This window comes from Syngnathus typhle, linkage group LG1, assembly GCF_033458585.1.
Source record: "Syngnathus typhle isolate RoL2023-S1 ecotype Sweden linkage group LG1, RoL_Styp_1.0, whole genome shotgun sequence".
Lineage (NCBI taxonomy): Eukaryota > Metazoa > Chordata > Actinopteri > Syngnathiformes > Syngnathidae > Syngnathus > Syngnathus typhle.
Window position 1 is genome coordinate 28,570,977 of NC_083738.1, and position 22,974 is coordinate 28,593,950.

General features: G+C 39.3%; 1 protein-coding gene across 3 annotated transcripts in view; it reads right to left on the minus strand.

Moving 5' to 3' along the window:
• Positions 1-22,974, minus strand: part of LOC133153157 (NACHT, LRR and PYD domains-containing protein 3-like) — an 80,209-nt gene that overhangs the window by 40,782 nt on the left and 16,453 nt on the right. For 2 of the 3 annotated variants that reach the window (XM_061277246.1, XM_061277271.1), the window contains exons 5-8: positions 21,726-21,896; positions 21,475-21,645; positions 21,231-21,401; positions 20,976-21,146 (exon numbers count right to left, since the gene is read on the minus strand). In XM_061277246.1, coding sequence (XP_061133230.1) covers positions 20,976-21,146; positions 21,231-21,401; positions 21,475-21,645; positions 21,726-21,896 — 684 coding nt within the window. Of the gene's footprint in view, positions 1-20,728; positions 20,903-20,975; positions 21,147-21,230; positions 21,402-21,474; positions 21,646-21,725; positions 21,897-22,974 lie in introns of all 3 variants that reach the window. The other variant, XM_061277262.1, reaches the window with a different exon arrangement.

Below are 22,974 nucleotides of genomic sequence, written 5' to 3' on the forward strand. Positions count from 1 at the left end.
TATTTTATTCCCGCCACTTTTTTGTCCCGCTTCTTCTTCCACAAAATTCATCCGATTCACTCCATTCCACTTTTCACGTATTCCAAATATTCACGACATGAGCGCTTGTATTTTTCTCATTCCGAAAATTTTCCGATTCCGCAAGATTCCCAAAATTCCGACAAATTTTTCCCCATCCATTCTTAATGGCACATTCCACATTTCACAAAATTTCGTGTTTCACCTCTAACTTCTACATTTTTCAACCGATTCAACCCATTCCAACTTTCAACTGTTCATCTTTTGCCTACCTATTCCACAACTTCCCACTTACCAAAAATTCCAAATTCTCAAATTTGAAATTCAACCAAAATTCTCTCAAATTCCGTTATTCCACTCTAATTTCTACATTTTTCAACCGATTCAACCCATTCCAAATGCATTCACCTTATGCTTCCCACATTCACTCCCATTCACCCCCACTTCCACTACGCCTACACATTCAACCCTTGACCCCCAATTCCAGTGTGGCGGCCATCTTGGATTGACCCTCAAGTGCCCCCAATGAACCCAAAATGAACCGGAAGTGCCCCAGATCAAACCGAAAGTGACCCCAAATAGACCGGAAGTGACCTCAGGTAAACCGGAAGTGACCCCAAATCAAACCGGAAGTGACCCCAAATGTACCGGAAGTGGCCTTTTTAGACCGGAAATGACCCCTAATAAACCGGAAGTGACCTCAGACGAACCGGAAGTGACCCAAATTAAACCGGAAGTGACCCAAATAAACCGGAAGTGACCCCAAATAGACCGGAAGTGACCCCAAATAGACCGGAAGTGACCTCAGGTAAACCGGAAGTGACCCCAAATCAAACCGGAAGTGACCCAAAATGAACCGGAAGTTACCTTTTTAGACCGGAAATGACCCCAAATAAACCGGAAGTGACCTCAGCTAGACCGGAAGTGACCTGTTTTAAACCGGAAGTGACCCAAATAAACCGGAAGTGACCCCAAATAGACCGGAAGTGACCCCAAATAGACCGGAAGTGACCTCTGGTAAACCGGAAGTGACCCCAAATCAAACCGGAAGTGACCCCAAATGAACCGGAAGTGACCTTTTTAGACCGGAAATGACCCAAAATAAACCGGAAGTGACCTCAGCTAAACCGGAAGTGACCGATTTTAAACCGGAAGTGACCCAAATAAACCGGAAGTGACCCAAATTACACCGGAAATGACCCGAATCAAGCCGGAAGTGACCTTATTTCAACACTAAGTGCCCCAAATGGCTACATTTGCGCTAACGTCTTCGTTTTTTGTCCGATTTAACCCGTTTCAACATTTTTACCCCAAAAGTGAACCTCCTGAGGCCGTTTTTTTTGGTTTTGTTCCAAATTTAGAAAGATTTTGGCGCAATTGCTTTTTTTTATTTTCCCATTCATTCTCTATGGGGATTCAACATTTGCTCTAACTTCTACATTTTTTAACTGATTCAACCCGTTCCAACTTTCAACTGTTCATCTTTTGCCTACCTATTCCACAACTTCCCACTTACCAACAATTCCAAATTTAAAATTCAACCAAATTCTCCAAAATTTCGTTTTTCTACTCTAACTTCTACATTTTTCTACCGATTCAACCCATTCCAACTTTCAACTGTTCATCTTTTGCCTACCTATTCCACAACTTCCCACTTACCAAATATTCCAAACTTTCAATTTTGAAATTCACCACAAATTCTCCAAATATTCTACATTTCTCAAGTAATTCAACACGTTTCAACATCGTTCGGCAGCATTCCCCGAAAAAGTTATTCATACATTTCGCCTTCACACGCAATTTCTCCAGAAATTGCAAAATTCTAGTTATTATTATTATTCTCTTTTATTCTCCACACTTTTTTGTCCCGCTTCTTCTTCCACAAAATTCATCCGATTCACTCCATTCCACTTTTCACGTATTCCAAATATTCACGACATGAGCGCTTGTATTTTTCTCGTTCCGAAAATGTTCAGATTCCGCAAAATTCCCCAAATTCCGACAAATTTTTCCCCATTCATTCTTAATGGCACATTCGACATTTCACATTTACGTCGTTCCAATTTGAAATTCACATCATTCAGCACATTCTAATCACATTCGGAGGGATTCTCGACATTCCCAAAATTCCCAAATTCAAAAATTTCACGTTTTCACGTTAAAAATTCCGACAAATTTTCACAAAATTTCGTTTTTCAGCTCTAACTTCTACATTTTTCAACCGATTCAACTCGTTCCAACTTTCAACTGTTCATCTTTTGCCTACCTATTCCACAACGTCCCACTTACCAAAAACTTCACATCTTTTATTTTGAAATTCAACCAAAATTCTCTAAAATTTCGTTTTTCTACTCTAATTTCTACATTTTTCAACCGATTCAACCCATTCCAACTTTCAACTGTTCATCATTTTTCTACCTATTCCACAACTTCCCACTTACCAAAAGCTTCACATCTTTTATTTTGAAATTCACACCCAATTCCTTTTCCCTTCTCATTTCTACATTTTTCAACCGATTCAACCCATTCCAACTTTCAACTGTTCATCATTTTTCTACCTATTCCACAACTTCCCACTTACCAAAAACTTCACATCTTTTATTTTGAAATTCACACCCAATTTCCTCTTCCCTTCTCATTTCTACATTTTTCAACCGATTCAACCCATTCCAACTTTCAACTGTTCATTATTTTTCTACCGATTCCACAACTTCCCACTTACCAAAAGCTTCACATCTTTTATTTTGAAATTCACACCCAATTCCTTTTCCCTTCTCATTTCTACATTTTTCAACCGATTCAACCCATTCCAACTTTCAACTGTTCATCATTTTTCTACCTATTCCACAACTTCCCACTTACCAAAAACTTCACGTCTTTTATTTTGAAATTCACACCCAATTTCCTTTTCCCTTCTCATTTCTACATTTTTCAACCGATTCAACCCATTCCAACTTTCAACTGTTCATCATTTTTCTACCTATTCCACAACTTCCCACTTACCAAAAACTTCACATCTTTTATTTTGAAATTCACACCCAATTTCCTTTTCCCTTCTCATTTCTACATTTTTCAACCGATTCAACCCATTCCAACTTTCAACTGTTCATCATTTTTCTACCTATTCCACAACTTCCCACTTACCAAAAACTTCACATCTTTTATTTTGAAATTCACACCCAATTCCCTTTTCCCTTCTCATTTCTACAGTTTTCAACCGATTCAACCCATTCCAACTTTCAACTGTTCATCATTTTTCTACCTATTCCACAACTTCCCACTTACCAAAAACTTCACATCTTTTATTTTGAAATTCACACCCAATTCCCTTTTCCCTTCTCATTTCTACATTTTTCAACCGATTCAACGCATTCCAACTTTCAACTGTTCATCATTTTTCCACCTATTCCACAACTTCCCAAAACCTTCACATCTTTTATTTTGAAATTCACACCCAATTCCTTTTTCCCTTCTCATTTCTACATTTTTCAACCGATTCAACCCATTCCAACTTTCAACTGTTCATCATTTTTCGACCTATTCCACAACTTCCCACTTACCAAAAACTTCACATCTTTTATTTTGAAATTCGCCACAAATTCTCCAAATATTCTACATTTCTCAAGTAATTCAACACGTTTCAACATCGTTCGGCAGCATTCCCCGAAGAAGTTATTCATACATTTCGCCTTCACACGCAATTTCTCCAGAAATTGCAAAATTCTAGTTATTATTATTATTATTCTCTACGTTTCTCCACACTTTTTTGACACGTTTCATCTTCCACATAATTCATCCGATTCACTCCATTCCACTTTTCACGTATTCCAAATATTCACGCGACGAGCGCTTGTATTTTGCTCGTTCCGAAAATTTTCCGATTCCGCAAAATTCCCAAAATTCCGACAAATTTTTCCCCATTCATTCTTAATGGCACATTCGACATTTCACATTTACGTCGTTCCAATTTGAAATTCACATCATTCAGCACATTCTAATCACATTCGGAAGGATTCTCGACATTCCCAAAATTCCCAAATTCGAAAATTTCACGTTTTCACGTTAAAAATTCCGACAAATTTTCACAAAATTTCGTTTTTCACCTCTAACTTCTACATTTTTCAACCGATTCAACTCGTTCCAACTTTCAACTGTTCATCTTTTGCCTACCTATTCCACAACGTCCCACTTACCAAAAACTTCACATCTTTTATTTTGAAATTCAACCAAAATTCTCTAAAATTTCGTTTTTCTACTCTAATTTCTACATTTTTCAACCGATTCAACCCATTCCAACTTTCAACTGTTCATTATTTTTCTACTGATTCCACAACTTCCCACTTACCAAAAGCTTCACATCTTTTATTTTGAAATTCACACCCAATTCCTTTTCCCTTCTCATTTCTACATTTTTCAACCGATTCAACCCATTCCAACTTTCAACTGTTCATCATTTTTCTACCTATTCCACAACTTCCCACTTACCAAAAACTTCACATCTTTTATTTTGAAATTCACACCCAATTCTCCAATATTTCCGTTTCTCCTTCTCATTTCTACATTTTTCAACCGATTCAACCCATTCCAACTTTCAACTGTTCATCATTTTTCTACCTATTCCACAACTTCCCACTTACCAAAAACTTCACATCTTTTATTTTGAAATTCACACCCAATTCCTTTTTCCCTTCTCATTTCTACATTTTTCAACAGATTCAACCCATTCCAAATTTATTCACTTAATTCACCTTATTCTTCCCACATTCACTCCCATTCACCCCCACTTCCACTATGCTTACACAATTCAACCCTTGACCCCCAATTCCAGTGTGGCGGCCATCTTGGATGACCCTGAAGTGCCACCAATGAACCCAGAATGAACCGGAAGTGGCCCAAATCAAACCGAAAGTGACCCCAAATAGACCGGAAGTGACCTCAGGTAAACCGGAAGTGACCCCAAATCAAACCGGAAGTGACCCCAAATGTACCGGAAGTGACCTTTTTAGACCGGAAATGACCCCTAATAAACCGGAAGTGACCTCAGACGAACCGGAAGTGACCCAAATTAAACCGGAAGTGACCCCAAATAGACCGGAAGTGACCTCAGGTAAACCGGAAGTGACCCCAAATCAAACCGGAAGTGACCCCAAATGTACCGGAAGTGACCTTTTTAGACCGGAAATGACCCCTTATAAACCGGAAGTGACCTCAGACGAACCGGAAGTGACCCAAATAAACCGGAAGTGACCCCAAATAGACCGGAAGTGACCTTTTTAGACCGGAAATGACCCCTAATAAACCGGAAGTGACCTCAGACGAACCGGAAGTGACCTTTTTAGACCGGAAGTGACCCCAAATAAACCGGAAGTGACCTCAGCTAAACCGGAAGTGGCCTGTTTTAAACCGGAAGTGACCCAAATAAACCGGAAGTGACCCAAATTAGACCGGAAATGACCCGAATCAAGCCGGAAGTGACCTTATTTCAACACTAAGTGCCCCAAATAGCTACATTTGCGCTAACGTCTTCGTTTATTGTCCGATTTAACCCGTTTCAACATTTTTATCCCAAAAGTGAACCTCCTGAGGCCGTTTTTTTTGTTTTGTTCCAAATTTAGAAAGATTTTGGCGCAATTGCTTTTTCTTATTTTCCCATTCATTCTCTATGGGGATTCAACATTTGCTCTAACTTCTACATTTTTTAACTGATTCAACCCGTTCCAACTTTCAACTGTACATCTTTTGCCTACCTATTCCACAATTTCCCACTTACCAAAAATTCGAAATTTGAAATTCAACCAAATTCTCCCAAATTTCGTTTTTTACTCTAATTTCTACATTTTTCAACCCATTCCAACTTTCAGCTGTTCATCTTTTGCCTACCTATTCCACAACTTCCCACTTACCAAATATTCCAAACTTTCAATTTTGAAATTCACCACAAATTCTCCAAATATTCTACATTTCTCAAGTAATTCAACACGTTTCAACATCGTTCGGCAGCATTCCCCGAAAAAGTTATTCATACATTTCGCCTTCACACGCAATTTCTCCAGAAATTGCAAAATTCTAGTTGTGTGAAGGCGAAGGCCTTCACACATTGATATTGTACTTTATTATTAAACAACTTATTCCTCCCACTTTTTTGACATCTAACTACTCCCACATGCTTCAACCGATTCACCTCGTTCAACCTTTCACACGTTCCAAAAATTCATGGCACGCTTGCCAGTATTTTTCGCGTTCATAACATTTACCGTTTTTAAGTAATTAGCAAATTTGTGCCTTTTATTTCCCCATTCATTCTTAATGGCAATGTCAACCCGAGCCAGTTTCCTGTAGTGGGTTCGATTCCCACATTGGGCGTCATTAATTATTTTACTCTTTATTCTTCCCGCTTATCATTTTCAACGCTTATCATTTGTAACTAACATTCGCATTCAACATTCATTACATTAAGCAATTTCCACCACTTTGATTACGTATTCGCATTCAACAAACACATTCATTACATTAACCAATTGCAACCACGACATAGTAAGGGACTCAATTAGCTCGTGGGAAACACAAGTGATTCCAGTACACGAGCATCATTCCCGAGTGGTATCAAAACCCGCGTCAGTTCGATTCCCACATTGGGCGTCATTATTTATTTTACTCTTTATCCTTCCCGGTTATCATTTTCAACGGTTATCATTTGTAACGTTTGTCATTCGCATTCAACATTCATTACATTAAGCAATTTCCACCACTTTGATTACGCATTCGCATTCAACAAACACATTCATTACATTAACCAAATTCAACCAGCAAGAAGGAAGGATCCTCATTAGCTCAGTCGGAAACACAATGGAAATGTCAACCTGAGCCAGTTTCCTGTAGTGGGTTCGATTCCCACATTGGGAGTCATTATTAAACAACTTATTCCTCCCACTTTTTTGACATCCAACTACTCCCACATGCTTCAACCGATTCACCTCGTTCAAACTTTCACACGTTCCAAAAATTCATGGCACGCTTGCAAGTATTTTTCGCGTTCATAACATTTACCGTTTTTAAGTAATTAGCAAATTTGTGCCTTTTATTTCCCCATTCATTCTTAATGGCAATGTCAACCCGAGCCAGTTTCCTGTAGTGGGTTCGATTCCCACATTGGGCGTCATTAATTATTTTACTCTTTATTCTTCCCGCTTATCATTTTTAACGCTTATCATTTGTAACTAACATTCGCATTCAACATTCATTACATTAAGCAATTTCCACCACTTTGATTACGTATTCGCATTCAACAAACACATTCAATACATTAACCAAATTCAACCAGTTTGTAGACAGGGACACAATTAGCTCGTGGGAAACACAAGTGATTCCAGTACACGAGCATCTTTCCCGAGTGGTATCAAATCCCTTGTCAGTTCGATTCCCACATTGGGCGTCATTATATATTTTACTCTTTATCCTTCCCCTTATCATTTTCAACGCTTATCATTTGTACCTTTTTTGTAACATTTGTAACATTTCATTTTTAACGCTTATCATTTGTACCTTTTTGTAACATGTATTTGTAACATTTTCCCATTTATTTCACAATTATTTCTTTCCCTTTTCATTCTTCCCGCTCATCATTTTTAACGCTTAACGTTTCTAAATTAACATCTGCCTTCGCCTTCACACGCAATTTCTTCCGAAATTGCAATTCTAGTTGTGTGAAGGCGAAGGCCTTCACACATATGTTATTCTACACCATTCTCTATTATTATTATTATTATTATTCTCTACGTTTCTCCACACTTTTTTGACACGTTTCATCTTCCACATAATTCATCCGATTCACTCCATTCCACTTTTCACGTATTCCAAATATTCACGCGACGAGCGCTTGTATTTTGCTCGTTCCGAAAATTTTCCGATTCCGCAAAATTCCCAAAATTCCGACAAATTTTTCCCCATTCATTCTTAATGGCACATTCGACATTTCACATTTACGTCGTTCCAATTTGAAATTCACATCATTCAGCACATTCTAATCACATTCGGAAGGATTCTCGACATTCCCAAAATTCCCAAATTCGAAAATTTCACGTTTTCACGTTAAAAATTCCGACAAATTTTCACAAAATTTCGTTTTTCACCTCTAACTTCTACATTTTTCAACCGATTCAACTCGTTCCAACTTTCAACTGTTCATCTTTTGCCTACCTATTCCACAACGTCCCACTTACCAAAAACTTCACATCTTTTATTTTGAAATTCAACCAAAATTCTCTAAAATTTCGTTTTTCTACTCTAATTTCTACATTTTTCAACCGATTCAACCCATTCCAACTTTCAACTGTTCATTATTTTTCTACTGATTCCACAACTTCCCACTTACCAAAAGCTTCACATCTTTTATTTTGAAATTCACACCCAATTCCTTTTCCCTTCTCATTTCTACATTTTTCAACCGATTCAACCCATTCCAACTTTCAACTGTTCATCATTTTTCTACCTATTCCACAACTTCCCACTTACCAAAAACTTCACATCTTTTATTTTGAAATTCACACCCAATTCTCCAATATTTCCGTTTCTCCTTCTCATTTCTACATTTTTCAACCGATTCAACCCATTCCAACTTTCAACTGTTCATCATTTTTCTACCTATTCCACAACTTCCCACTTACCAAAAACTTCACATCTTTTATTTTGAAATTCACACCCAATTCCTTTTTCCCTTCTCATTTCTACATTTTTCAACCGATTCAACCCATTCCAACTTTCAACTGTTCATCATTTTTCTACCTATTCCACAACTTCCCACTTACCAAAAACTTCACATCTTTTATTTTGAAATTCACACCCAATTCCTTTTTCCCTTCTCATTTCTACATTTTTCAACCGATTCAACCCATTCCAAATTTATTCACTTAATTCACCTTATTCTTCCCACATTCACTCCCATTCACCCCCACTTCCACTATGCTTACACAATTCAACCCTTGACCCCCAATTCCAGTGTGGCGGCCATCTTGGATGACCCTGAAGTGCCACCAATGAACCCAGAATGAACCGGAAGTGGCCCAAATCAAACCGAAAGTGACCCCAAATAGACCGGAAGTGACCTCAGGTAAACCGGAAGTGACCCCAAATCAAACCGGAAGTGACCCCAAATGTACCGGAAGTGACCTTTTTAGACCGGAAATGACCCCTAATAAACCGGAAGTGACCTCAGACGAACCGGAAGTGACCCAAATTAAACCGGAAGTGACCCAAATAAACCGGAAGTGACCCCAAATAGACCGGAAGTGACCTCTGGTAAACCGGAAGTGACCCCAAATCAAACCGGAAGTGACCCCAAATGAACCGGAAGTGACCTTTTTAGACCGGAAGTGACCCCAAATAAACCGGAAGTGACCTCAGCTAAACCGGAAGTGACCTGTATTAAACCGGAAGTGTCCCAAATAAACCGGAAGTGGCCCAAATTAGACCGGAAATGACCCGAATCAAGCCGGAAAGGACCTTATTTCAACACTAAGTGCCCCAAATAGCTACATTTGCTCTAATGTCTTCGTTTTTTGTCCGATTTAACCCGTTTCAACATTTTTACCCCAAAAGTGAACCTCCTGAGGCTGTTTTTTTTTGTTTTGTTCCAAATTTAGAAAGATTTTGGCGCAATTGCTTTTTTTTATTTTCCCATTCATTCTCTATGGGGATTCAACATTTGCTCTAACTTCTACATTTTTTAACTGATTCAACCCGTTCCAACTTTCAACTGTACATCTTTTGCCTACCTATTCCACAACTTCCCACTTACCAAAAATTCGAAATTCAACCAATTTCTCCAAAATTTCGTTTTTCTACTCTAATTTCTACATTTTTCAACCGATTCAACCCATTCCAACTTTCAACTGTTCATCTTTTGCCTACCTATTCCACAACTTCCCACTTACCAAATATTCCAAACTTTCAATTTTGAAATTCACCACAAATTCTCCAAATATTCTACATTTCTCAAGTAATTCAACACGTTTCAACATCGTTCGGCAGCATTCCCCGAAAAAGTTATTCATACATTTCGCCTTCACACGCAATTTCTCCAGAAATTGCAAAATTCTAGTTATTATTATTATTCTTCTATTTTATTCTCCACACTTTTTCGACACGTTTCATCTTCCACATAATTCATCCGATTCACTCCATTCCACTTTTCACGTATTCCAAATATTCACGCGACGAGCGCTTCCATTTTTCTCGTTCCGAAAATTTACCGATTCCGCAAAATTCCCAAAATTCCGACAAATTTTTCCCCATTCATTCTTAATGGCACATTCTACATTTCACATTTACGTCGTTCCAATTTCAAATTCACATCATTCAACACATTCTAATCACATTCGGAAGGATTCTCGACATTCCCAAAATTCCCAAATTCGAAAATTTCACGTTTTCACGTTAAAAATTCCGACAAATTTTCACAAAATTTCGTTTTTCACCTCTAACTTCTACATTTTTCAACCGATTCAACTCGTTCAAACTTTCAACTGTTCATCCTTTGCCTACCTATTCCACAACGTCCCACTTACCAAAAACTTCACATCTTTTATTTTGAAATTCAACCAAAATTCTCTAAAATTTCGTTTTTCTACTCTAATTTCTACATTTTTCAACCGATTCAACCCATTCCAACTTTCAACTGTTCATTATTTTTCTACCGATTCCACAACTTCCCACTTACCAAAAGCTTCACATCTTTTATTTTGAAATTCACACCCAATTCCCTTTCCCTTCTCATTTCTACATTTTTCAACCGATTCAACCCATTCCAACTTTCAACTGTTCATCATTTTTCGACCTATTCCACAACTTCCCATTTACCAAAAACTTCACATCTTTTATTTTGAAATTCACACCCAATTCCCTTTTCCCTTCTCATTTCTACATTTTTCAACCGATTCAACCCATTCCAACTTTCAACTGTTCATCATTTTTCTACCTATTCCACAACTTCCCACTTACCAAAAATTTCACATCTTTTATTTTGAAATTCAACCAAGATTCTCTCAAATTCCGTTTTTGTACTCTAATTTCTACATTTTTCAACCGATTCAACCCATTCCAACTTTCAACTGTTCATCATGTTTCTACCTATTCCACAACTTCCCAAAAACTTCACATCTTTTATTTTGAAATTCACACCCAATTCCTTTTTCCCTTCTCATTTCTACATTTTTCAACCGATTCAACCCATTCCAACTTTCAACTGTTCATCATTTTTCTACCTATTCCACAACTTCCCACTTACCAAAAACTTCAATTCTTTTATTTTGAAATTCACACCTAATTCCCTTTTCCCTTCTCATTTCTACATTTTTCAACCGATTCAACCCATTCCAACTTTCAACTGTTCATCATTTTTCTACCTATTCCACAACTTCCCACTTACCAAAAACTTCACATCTTTTATTTTGAAATTCACACCCAATTCCCTTTTCCCTTCTCATTTCTACATTTTTCAACCGATTCAACCCATTCCAACTTTCAACTGTTCATCATTTTTCGACCTATTCCACAACTTCCCACTTACCAAAAACTTCACATCTTTTATTTTGAAATTCACACCCAATTCCCTTTTCCCTTCTCATTTCTACATTTTTCAACCGATTCAACCCATTCCAACTTTCAACTGTTCATCATTTTTCGACCTATTCCACAACTTCCCAAAACCTTCACATCTTTTATTTTGAAATTCACACCCAATTCCTTTTTCCCTTCTCATTTCTACATTTTTCAACCAATTCAACCCATTCCAACTTTCAACTGTTCATCATTTTTCGACCTATTCCACAACTTCCCACTTACCAAAAACTTCACATCTTTTATTTTGAAATTCGCCACAAATTCTCCAAATATTCTACATTTCTCAAGTAATTCAACACGTTTCAACATCGTTCGGCAGCATTCCCCGAAGAAGTTATTCATACATTTCGCCTTCACACGCAATTTCTCCAGAAATTGCAAAATTCTAGTTATTCTTCTATTTTATTCTCCACACTTTTTTGACACGTTTCAGCTTCCACATAATTCATCCGATTCACTCCATTCCACTTTTCACGTATTCCAAATATTCACGCGACGAGCGCTTCCATTTTTCTCGTTCCGAAAATTTTCCGTTTCCGCAAAATTCCCCAAATTCCGACAAATTTTTCCCCATTCATTCTTAATGGCACATTCGACATTTCACATTTACGTCGTTCCAATTTGAAATTCACATCATTCAGCACATTCTAATCACATTCGGAAGGATTCTCGACATTCCCAAAATTCCCAAATTCGAAAATTTCACGTTTTCACGTTAAAAATTCCGACAAATTTCCACAAAATTTCGTTTTTCAGCTCTAACTTCTACATTTTTCAACCGATTCAACTCGTTCCAACTTTCAACTGTTCATCTTTTGCCTACCTATTCCACAACGTCCCACTTACCAAAAACTTCACATCTTTTATTTTGAAATTCAACCAAAATTCTCTAAAATTTCGTTTTTCTACTCTAATTTCTACATTTTTCAACCGATTCAACCCATTCCAACTTTCAACTGTTCATTATTTTTCTACCGATTCCACAACTTCCCACTTACCAAAAGCTTCACATCTTTTATTTTGAAATTCACACCCAATTCCTTTTCCCTTCTCATTTCTACATTTTTCAACCGATTCAACCCATTCCAACTTTCAACTGTTCATAATTTTTCTACCTATTCCACAACTTCCCACTTACCAAAAACTTCACATCTTTTATTTTGAAATTCACACCCAATTTCCTTTTCCCTTCTCATTTCTACATTTTTCAACCGATTCAACCCATTCCAACTTTCAACTGTTCATCATTTTTCTACCTATTCCACAACTTCCCACTTACCAAAAACTTCACATCTTTTATTTTGAAATTCAACCAAAATTCTTTCAAATTCCGTTTTTGTACTCTAATTTCTACATTTTTCAACCGATTCAACCCATTCCAACTTTCAACTGTTCATCATTTTTCTACCTATTCCACAACTTCCCAAAAACATCACATCTTTTATTTTGAAATTCACACCCAATTCCTTTTTCCCTTCTCATTTCTACATTTTTCAACCGATTCAACCCATTCCAACTTTCAACTGTTCATCATTTTTCTACCTATTCCACAACTTCCCACTTACCAAAAACTTCACATCTTTTATTTTGAAATTCACACCCAATTCCCTTTTCCCTTCTCATTTCTACATTTTTCAACCGATTCAATCCATTCCAACTTTCAACTGTTCATCATTTTTCTACCTATTCCACAACTTCCCACTTACCAAAAACTTCACATCTTTTATTTTGAAATTCACACTCAATTCCCTTTTCCCTTCTCATTTCTACATTTTTCAACCGATTCAACCCATTCCAACTTTCAACTGTTCATCATTTTTCTACCTATTCCACAACTTCCCACTTACAGAAAACTTCACATCTTTTATTTTGAAATTCACACCCAATTCCCTTTTCCCTTCTCATTTCTACATTTTTCAACCGATTCAACCCATTCCAACTTTCAACTGTTCATCATTTTTCGACCTATTCCACAACTTCCCAAAACCTTCACATCTTTTATTTTGAAATTCACACCCAATTCCTTTTTCCCTTCTCATTTCTACATTTTTCAACCGATTCAACCCATTCCAACTTTCAACTGTTCATCATTTTTCGACCTATTCCACAACTTCCCACTTACCAAAAACTTGACATCTTTTATTTTGAAATTCGCCACAAATTCTCCAAATATTCTACATTTCTCAAGTAATTCAACACGTTTCAACATCGTTCGGCAGCATTCCCTGAAGAAGTTATTCATACATTTCGCCTTCACACGCAATTTCTCCAGAAATTGCAAAATTCTAGTTATTATTATTATTATATTTTATTCTCCTCACTTTTTTGTCCCGCTTCTTCTTTCACAAAATTCACCCGATTCACTCCATTCCACTTTTCACGTATTCCAAATATTCAGGAAAGGGTGGCTTGTATTTTTCTCATTCCGAACATTTTCCGATTCCGCAAAATTCCCCAAATTCCGACAAATTTTTCCCCATTCATTCTTAATGGCACATTCGACATTTCACGTTTACGTCGTTCCAATTTGAAATTCACATCATTCAGCACATTCTAATCACATTCGGAAGGATTCTCGACATTCCCAAAATTCCCAAATTCAGAAATTTCACGTTTTCACGTTAAAAATTCCGACAAATTTTCACAAAATTTCGTTTTTCAGCTCTAACTTCTACATTTTTCAACCGATTCAACTCGTTCCAACTTTCAACTGTTCATCTTTTGCCTACCTATTCCACAACGTCCCACTTCCCAAAAACTTCACATCTTTTATTTTGAAATTCAACCAAAATTCTCTAAAATTTCGTTTTTCCACTCTAATTTCTACATTTTTCAACCGATTCAACCCATTCCAACTTTCAACTGTTCATTATTTTTCTACCGATTCCACAACTTCCCACTTACCAAAAGCTTCACATCTTTTATTTTGAAATTCACACCCAATTCCTTTTCCCTTCTCATTTCTACATTTTTCAACCGATTCAACCCATTCCAACTTTCAACTGTTCATCATTTTTCTACCTATTCCACAACTTCCCACTTACCAAAAACTTCACATCTTTTATTTTGAAATTCACACCCAATTTCCTTTTCCCTTCTCATTTCTACATTTTTCAACCGATTCAACCCATTCCAACTTTCAACTGTTCATCATTTTTCTACCTATTCCACAACTTCCCACTTACCAAAAACTTCACATCTTTTATTTTGAAATTCAACCAAAATTCTCTCAAATTCCGTTTTTGTACTCTAATTTCTACATTTTTCAACCGATTCAACCCATTCCAACTTTCAACTGTTCATCATTTTTCTACCTATTCCACAACTTCCCAAATACTTCACATCTTTTATTTTGAAATTCACACCCAATTCCTTTTTCCCTTCTAATTTCTACATTTTTCAACCGATTCAACCCATTCCAACTTTCAACTGTTCATCATTTTTCTACCCATTCCACAACTTCCCACTAACCAAAAACTTCACATCTTTTATTTTGAAATTCACACCCAATTCCCTTTTCCCTTCTCATTTCTACATTTTTCAACCGATTCAACCCATTCCAACTTTCAACTGTTCATCATTTTTCTACCTATTCCACAACTTCCCACTTACCAAAAACTTCACATCTTTTATTTTGAAATTCACACTCAATTCCCTTTTCCCTTCTCATTTCTACATTTTTCAACCGATTCAACCCATTCCAACTTTCAACTGTTCATCATTTTTCTACCTATTCCACAACTTCCCACTTACCAAAAACTTCACATCTTTTATTTTGAAATTCACACCCAATTCCCTTTTCCCTTCTCATTTCTACATTTTTCAACCGATTCAACCCATTCCAACTTTCAACTGTTCATCATTTTTCTACCTATTCCACAACTTCCCACTTACCAAAAACTTCACATCTTTTATTTTGAAATTCACACCCAATTCCCTTTTCCCTTCTCATTTCTACATTTTTCAGCCGATTCAACCCATTCCAACTTTCAACTGTTCATCATTTTTCGACCTATTCCACAACTTCCCAAAACCTTCACATCTTTTATTTTGAAATTCACACCCAATTCCTTTTTCCCTTCTCATTTCTACATTTTTCAACCGATTCAACACATTCCAACTTTCAACTGTTCATCATTTTTCGACCTTTTCCACAACTTCCCACTTACCAAAAACTTCACATCTTTTATTTTGAAATTCACGCCAAATTCTCCAAATATTCTACATTTCTCAAGTAATTCAACACGTTTCAACATCGTTCGGCAGCATTCCCCGAAGAAGTTATTCATACATTTCGCCTTCACACGCAATTTCTCCAGAAATTGCAAAATTCTAGTTATTATTATTATTCTTCTATTTTATTCTCCTCACTTTTTTGTCCCGTTTCATCTTTCACATAATTCATCCGATTCACTCCATTCCACTTTTCACGTATTCCAAATATTCAGGAAAGGGGTGCTTGTATTTTTCTCATTCCGAAAATTTTCCGATTCCGCAAAATTCCCAAAATTCCGACAAATTTTTCCCCATCCATTCTTAATGGCACATTCGACATTTCACAAAATTTCGTTTTTCACCTCTAACTTCTACATTTTTCAACCGATTCAACCCATTCCAACTTTCAACTGTTCATCTTTTGCCTACCTATTCCACAACTTCCCACTTACCAAAAATTCCAAATTTTCAAATTTGAAATTCAACCAAAATTCTCTCAAATTCCGTTATTCCACTCTAATTTCTACATTTTTCAACCGATTCAACCCGTTCCAACTTTCAACTGTTCATCTTTTGCCTACCTATTCCACAACTTCCCACTTACCAAAAATTCCAAATTTTCAAATTTGAAATTCAACCAAAATTCTCTCAAATTCCGTTATTCCACTCTAATTTCTACATTTTTCAACCGATTCAACCCGTTCCAACTTTCAACTGTTCATCTTTTGCCTACCTATTCCACAACTTCCCACTTACCAAAAATTCCAAATTCTCAAATTTGAAATTCAACCAAAATTCTCTAAAATTTCGTTTTTCTACTCTAATTTCTACATTTTTCGACCGATTCAACCCATTCCACATTTATTCCCCTTATTCACCTTATGCTTACCACATTCACTCCCATTCACCCCCACTTCCACTATGATTCCCACATTCACTCCCATTCACCCCCACTTCCACTATGCTTACACAATTCAACCCTTGACCCCCAATTCCAGTGTGGCGGCCATCTTGGATGACCCTGAAGTGCCACCAATGAACCCAGAATGAACCGGAAGTGCCCCAAATCAAACCGAAAGTGACCCCAAATAGACCGGAAGTGACCTCAGGTAAACCGGAAGTGACCCCAAATCAAACCGGAAGTGACCCCAAATGTACCGGAAGTGACCTTTTTAGACCGGAAATGACCCCTAATAAACCGGAAGTGACCTCAGACGAACCGGAAGTGACCCAAATTAAACCGGAAGTGACCCAAATAAACCGGAAGTGACCCCTAATAAACCGGAAGTGACCCTTAATAGACCGGAAGTGACCTCTGGTAAACCGGAAGTGACCCCAAATGTACCGGAAGTGACCTTTTTAGACCGGAAATGACCCCTAATAAACCGGAAGTGACCTCAGACGAACCGGAAGTGACCCAAATTAAACCGGAAGTGACCCAAATAAACCGGAAGTGACCCCAAATAGACCGGAAGTGACCCCAAATAGACCGGAAGTGACCTCTGGTAAACCGGAAGTGACCCCAAATCGAACCGGAAGTGACCACAAATGAACCGGAAGTTACCTTTTTAGACCGGAGGTGACCCCAAGTAAACCGGAAGTGACCTCAGCTAAACCGGAAGTGACGTGTTTTAAACCGGAAGTGACCCAAATAAACCGGAAGTGACCCAAACTAGACCGGAAGTGACCCGAATCAAACCGGAAGTGACCTTATTTCAACACTGAGTGGCCCAAATAGCTACATTTGCGCTAACTTTTTCGTTTTTTGTCTGATTTAACCCGTTTCAACATTTCTACCCCAAAAGTGAACCTCCTGAGGCCGTTTTTTTTGGTTTTGTTCCAAATTTAAAAAGATTTTGGCGCAATTGCTTTTTTTTTATTTTCCCATCCATTCTCTATGGGGATTCAACATTTGCTCTAACTTCTACATTTTTTAACTGATTCAACCCGTTCCAACTTTCAACTGTTCATCTTTTGCCTACCTATTCCACAACTTCCCACTTACCAAAAATTCCAAATTCGAAATTCAACCAAATTCTCCAAAATTCAGTTTTTCCACTCTAATTTCTACATTTTTCAACCGATTCAACCCATTCCAACTTTCAACTCTTCATCTTTTGCCTACCTATTCCACAACTTCCCACTTACCAAATATTCCAAACTTTCAATTTTGAAATTCACCACAGATTCTCCAAATATTCTACATTTCTCAAGTAATTCAACACGTTTCAACATCGTTCGGCAGCATTCCCCGAAAAAGTTATTCATACATTTCGCCTTCACACGCAATTTCTCCAGAAATTGCAAAATTCTAGTTATTATTATTATTATATTTTATTCTCCTCACTTTTTTGTCCCGCTTCTTCTTTCACAAAATTCACCCGATTCACTCCATTCCACTTTTCACGTATTCCAAATATTCAGGAAAGGGTGGCTTGTATTTTTCTCATTCCGAACATTTTCCGATTCCGCAAAATTCCCCAAATTCCGACAAATTTTTCCCCATTCATTCTTAATGGCACATTCGACATTTCACGTTTACGTCGTTCCAATTTGAAATTCACATCATTCAGCACATTCTAATCACATTCGGAAGGATTCTCGACATTCCCAAAATTCCCAAATTCAAAAATTTCACGTTTTCACGTTAAAAATTCCGACAAATTTTCACAAAATTTCGTTTTTCAGCTCTAACTTCTACATTTTTCAACCGATTCAACTCGTTCCAACTTTCAACTGTTCATCTTTTGCCTACCTATTCCACAACGTCCCACTTCCCAAAAACTTCACATCTTTTATTTTGAAATTCAACCAAAATTCTCTAAAATTTCGTTTTTCCACTCTAATTTCTACATTTTTCAACCGATTCAACCCATTCCAACTTTCAACTGTTCATTACTTTTCTACCGATTCCACAACTTCCCACTTACCAAAAGCTTCACATCTTTTATTTTGAAATTCACACCCAATTCCTTTTCCCTTCTCATTTCTACATTTTTCAACCGATTCAACCCATTCTAACTTTCAACTGTTCATCATTTTTCTACCTATTCCACAACTTCCCACTAACCAAAAACTTCACATCTTTTATTTTGAAATTCACACCCAATTTCCTTTTCCCTTCTCATTTCTACATTTTTCAACCGATTCAACCCATTCCAACTTTCAACTGTTCATCATTTTTCTACCTATTCCACAACTTCCCACTTACCAAAAACTTCACATCTTTTATTTTGAAATTCAACCAAAATTCTCTCAAATTCCGTTTTTGTACTCTAATTTCTACATTTTTCAACCGATTCAACCCATTCCAACTTTCTACTGTTCATCATTTTTCTACCTATTCCACAACTTCCCAAATACTTCACATCTTTTATTTTGAAATTCACACCCAATTCCTTTTTCCCTTCTCATTTCTACATTTTTCAACCGATTCAACCCATTCCAACTTTCAACTGTTCATCATTTTTCTACCTATTCCACAACTTCCCACTTACCAAAAACTTCACATCTTTTATTTTGAAATTCACACCCAATTCCCTTTTCCCTTCTCATTTCTACATTTTTCAACCGATTCAACCCATTCCAACTTTCAACTGTTCATCATTTTTCTACCTATTCCACAACTTCCCACTTACCAAAAACTTCACATCTTTTATTTTGAAATTCACACTCAATTCCCTTTTCCCTTCTCATTTCTACATTTTTCAACCGATTCAACCCATTCCAACTTTCAACTGTTCATCATTTTTCTACCTATTCCACAACTTCCCACTTACCAAAAACTTCACATCTTTTATTTTGAAATTCACACCCAATTCCCTTTTCCCTTCTCATTTCTACATTTTTCAACCGATTCAACCCATTCCAACTTTCAACTGTTCATCATTTTTCTACCTATTCCACAACTTCCCACTTACCAAAAATTTTCACATCTTTTATTTTGAAATTCACACCCAATTCCCTTTTCCCTTCTCATTTCTACATTTTTCAACCGATTCAACCCATTCCAACTTTCAACTGTTCATCATTTTTCTACCTATTCCACAACTTCCCACTTACCAAAAACTTCACATCTTTTATTTTGAAATTCACACTCAATTCCCTTTTCCCTTCTCATTTCTACATTTTTCAACCGATTCAACCCATTCCAACTTTCAACTGTTCATCATTTTTCTACCTATTCCACAACTTCCCACTTACCAAAAACTTCACATCTTTTATTTTGAAATTCACACCCAATTCCCTTTTCCCTTCTCATTTCTACATTTTTCAACCGATTCAACCCATTCCAACTTTCAACTGTTCATCATTTTTCTACCTATTCCACAACTTCCCACTTACCAAAAACTTCACATCTTTTATTTTGAAATTCACACCCAATTCCCTTTTCCCTTCTCATTTCTACATTTTTCAACCGATTCAACCCATTCCAACTTTCAACTGTTCATCATTTTTCGACCTATTCCACAACTTCCCAAAACCTTCACATCTTTTATTTTGAAATTCACACCCAATTCCTTTTTCCCTTCTCATTTCTACATTTTTCAACCGATTCAACCCATTCCAACTTTCAACTGTTCATCATTTTTCTACCTATTCCACAACTTACCAAAAACTTCACATCTTTTATTTTGAAATTCACCACAAATTCTCCAAATATTCTACATTTCTCAAGTAATTCAACACGTTTCAACATCGTTCGGCAGCATTCCCCGAAAAAGTTATTCATACATTTCGCCTTCACACGCAATTTCTCCAGAAATTGCAAAATTCTAGTTCAATGTGATGTCAGCAAATCTGGTTTTGGAGCTAGGCGCCAGCGACTTTTTGAAAGCCATTTTCTTCAACGGCACCCTGGAAGATGTTTGGAACCTACCACTCGATCTTCAGACTGCAGCGAGAATCCATTTGTACCTCCTCCAAGGCCCGCTTTCCTTCCTCGCTGATGTCATTGCCCCACAGCTTCAGCTGTTGGAGGTGAGACGGGTTGGACCGGAGAGCTTTGGCCAGTGAGACGCATCCTTGTGTGCCGATCTCGCACTCCACCAGCCTGAGAAGACAAGAGGGCGGCTGACACAAGCCCAAGATTCTTGGGCCGGCTCGCCGCTCGAGGAGAACCTTACCCGAGAACTTGCAAGGTGCACTGCGGCTTTGCCAGTCCGGCGGCGAGCGCCTCCAGCCCGTCGTCGCACAATTCGTTTTCGCTGAGATCCAGCTCCCTCAGGCTGCCGGGTGAGCTTAGAACAGAGGCCAGCGCCTCACAGCTTTCCTTGCTCAGGTTGCAGCCCTCGAGCCTGAGAAGACAAGAGGGCGGCCGGCTGACACAAGCCCAAGGTTCTTGGGCCGGCTGGCCTTCTGCCGCTCGAGGGGAGCCTTACTCGAGAACTTCCAAGGTGCACTCCGGGTTTGCCAGTCCGGCGGCGAGCGCCTCCAGCCCGTCGTCACACAAGTCGTTGTTGCTAAGATACAGCTCCCTCAGGGTGCCGGGCGAGCTTAGAATGGAGGCCAGCGCCTCGCAGCTTTTCTCGCTCAGGTTGCAGCTCTCGAGCCTGAGAAGACAAGAGGGCAGCTGACACAGGCCCAAGGTTCTTGGGCCGGCTCGCCGCTCGAGGAGAACCTTACCCGAGAACTTGCAAGGTGCACTGCGGCTTTGCCAGTCCGGCGGCGAGCGCCTCCAGCCCGTCGTCGTACAAGTCGTTTTCGCTGAGATCCAGCTCCCTCAGGCTGCCGGGCGAGCTTAGAACAGAGGCCAGCGCCTCACAGCTTTCCTTGCTCAGGTTGCAGCTCTCGAGCCTGAGAAGACAAGAGGGCGGCTGACACAAGCCCAAGGTTCTTGGGCCGGCTGGCCTTCTGCCGCTCGAGGGGAGCCTTACCCGAGAACTTGCAAGGTGCACTGCGGCTTTGCCAGTCCAGCGGCGAGCGCCTTCAGCCCGTCGTCGTGCAAGGCGTTGGAGCCAAGATTCAGCTCCTTCAGGCAGCCGGGCGAGCTTAGAACGGAGAACAGCGCCTCACAGCTTTTCTTGCTCAGCTTGCAGTCCTCGAGCCTGAGAAGACAAGAGGGCGGCTGACACAAGCCCAAGGTTCTTGGGCCGGCTGGCCTTCTGCCGCTCGAGGGGAGCCTTACTCGAGAACTTCCAAGGTGCACTCCGGCTTTGCCAGTCCGGCGGCGAGCGCCTTCAGCCCGTCGTCGTGCAAGTTGTTGTAGCCGAGATCCAGCTCCCTCAGGCGGCCGGGCGAGCTTAAAACGGAGACCAGCGCCTCACAGCTTGTCTTGCTCAGCTTGCAGTCCTGGAGCCTGAGAAGACAAGAGGGCGGCTGACACAGGCCCAAGGTTCTTGGGGGGGCTGGCCTTCTGCCGCTCGAGGAGAGCCTTACTCGAGAACTTCCAAGGTGCACTCCGGCTTTGCCAGTCCAGCGGCGAGTGCCTCCAGCCCGTCGTCGTACAAGTTGTTTTTGCTGAGATCCAGCTCCCTCAGGATGCTGGGCGAGCTTAGAACAGAGGCCAGCGCGTCACAGCTTTCCTTGCTCAGGTTGCAGTTCTCGAGCCTGAGAAGACAAGAGGGTGGCTGACACAGGAACCTTGGGCCGCCGGCTGGCCTTCTGCCGCTCGAGGAGAGCCTTACTTGAGAACTTCCAAGGTGCTCTCCGGCTTTGCCAGTCCGGCGGCGATCGCCTTCAGCCCGTCGTCGTGCAAGTCGTTGTAGCCGAGATCCAGCTCCCTCAGGCTGCCGGGCGAGATTAGAACGGAGGCCAGCGCCTCGGTACCTGAGAGCGCAGAAGGAGATCCCGTGTTGCAAAACCGTCTTTAGGCCTGGCCGCAAGCGTGCCGCAGCCATGCCGCCGCCGCCGCTTCCCCTCAAGGAGGCAAGTGAAGGAGGCCAGAGCTATTGCCATCATTTGTATCACCTGAGAGTTTTCAGGTAAGCTGCTTTCTGAAAGCCTCCCCCTTCCCCCACCAGAAGCCTCGTTCACCTTACCTGTGATTTGCGGCAGGTCGTTGTGCAGCTTCTGGGCCAGGTTGTTGTGGTTGATCTTCTCCAGAATCTCGATGGTCTTCTTCCCCGCGTTCTTGCCGTGACTTTTCATCAGCTGTTTGGCGATGTCAGTCCGGTCTGCGTCTTC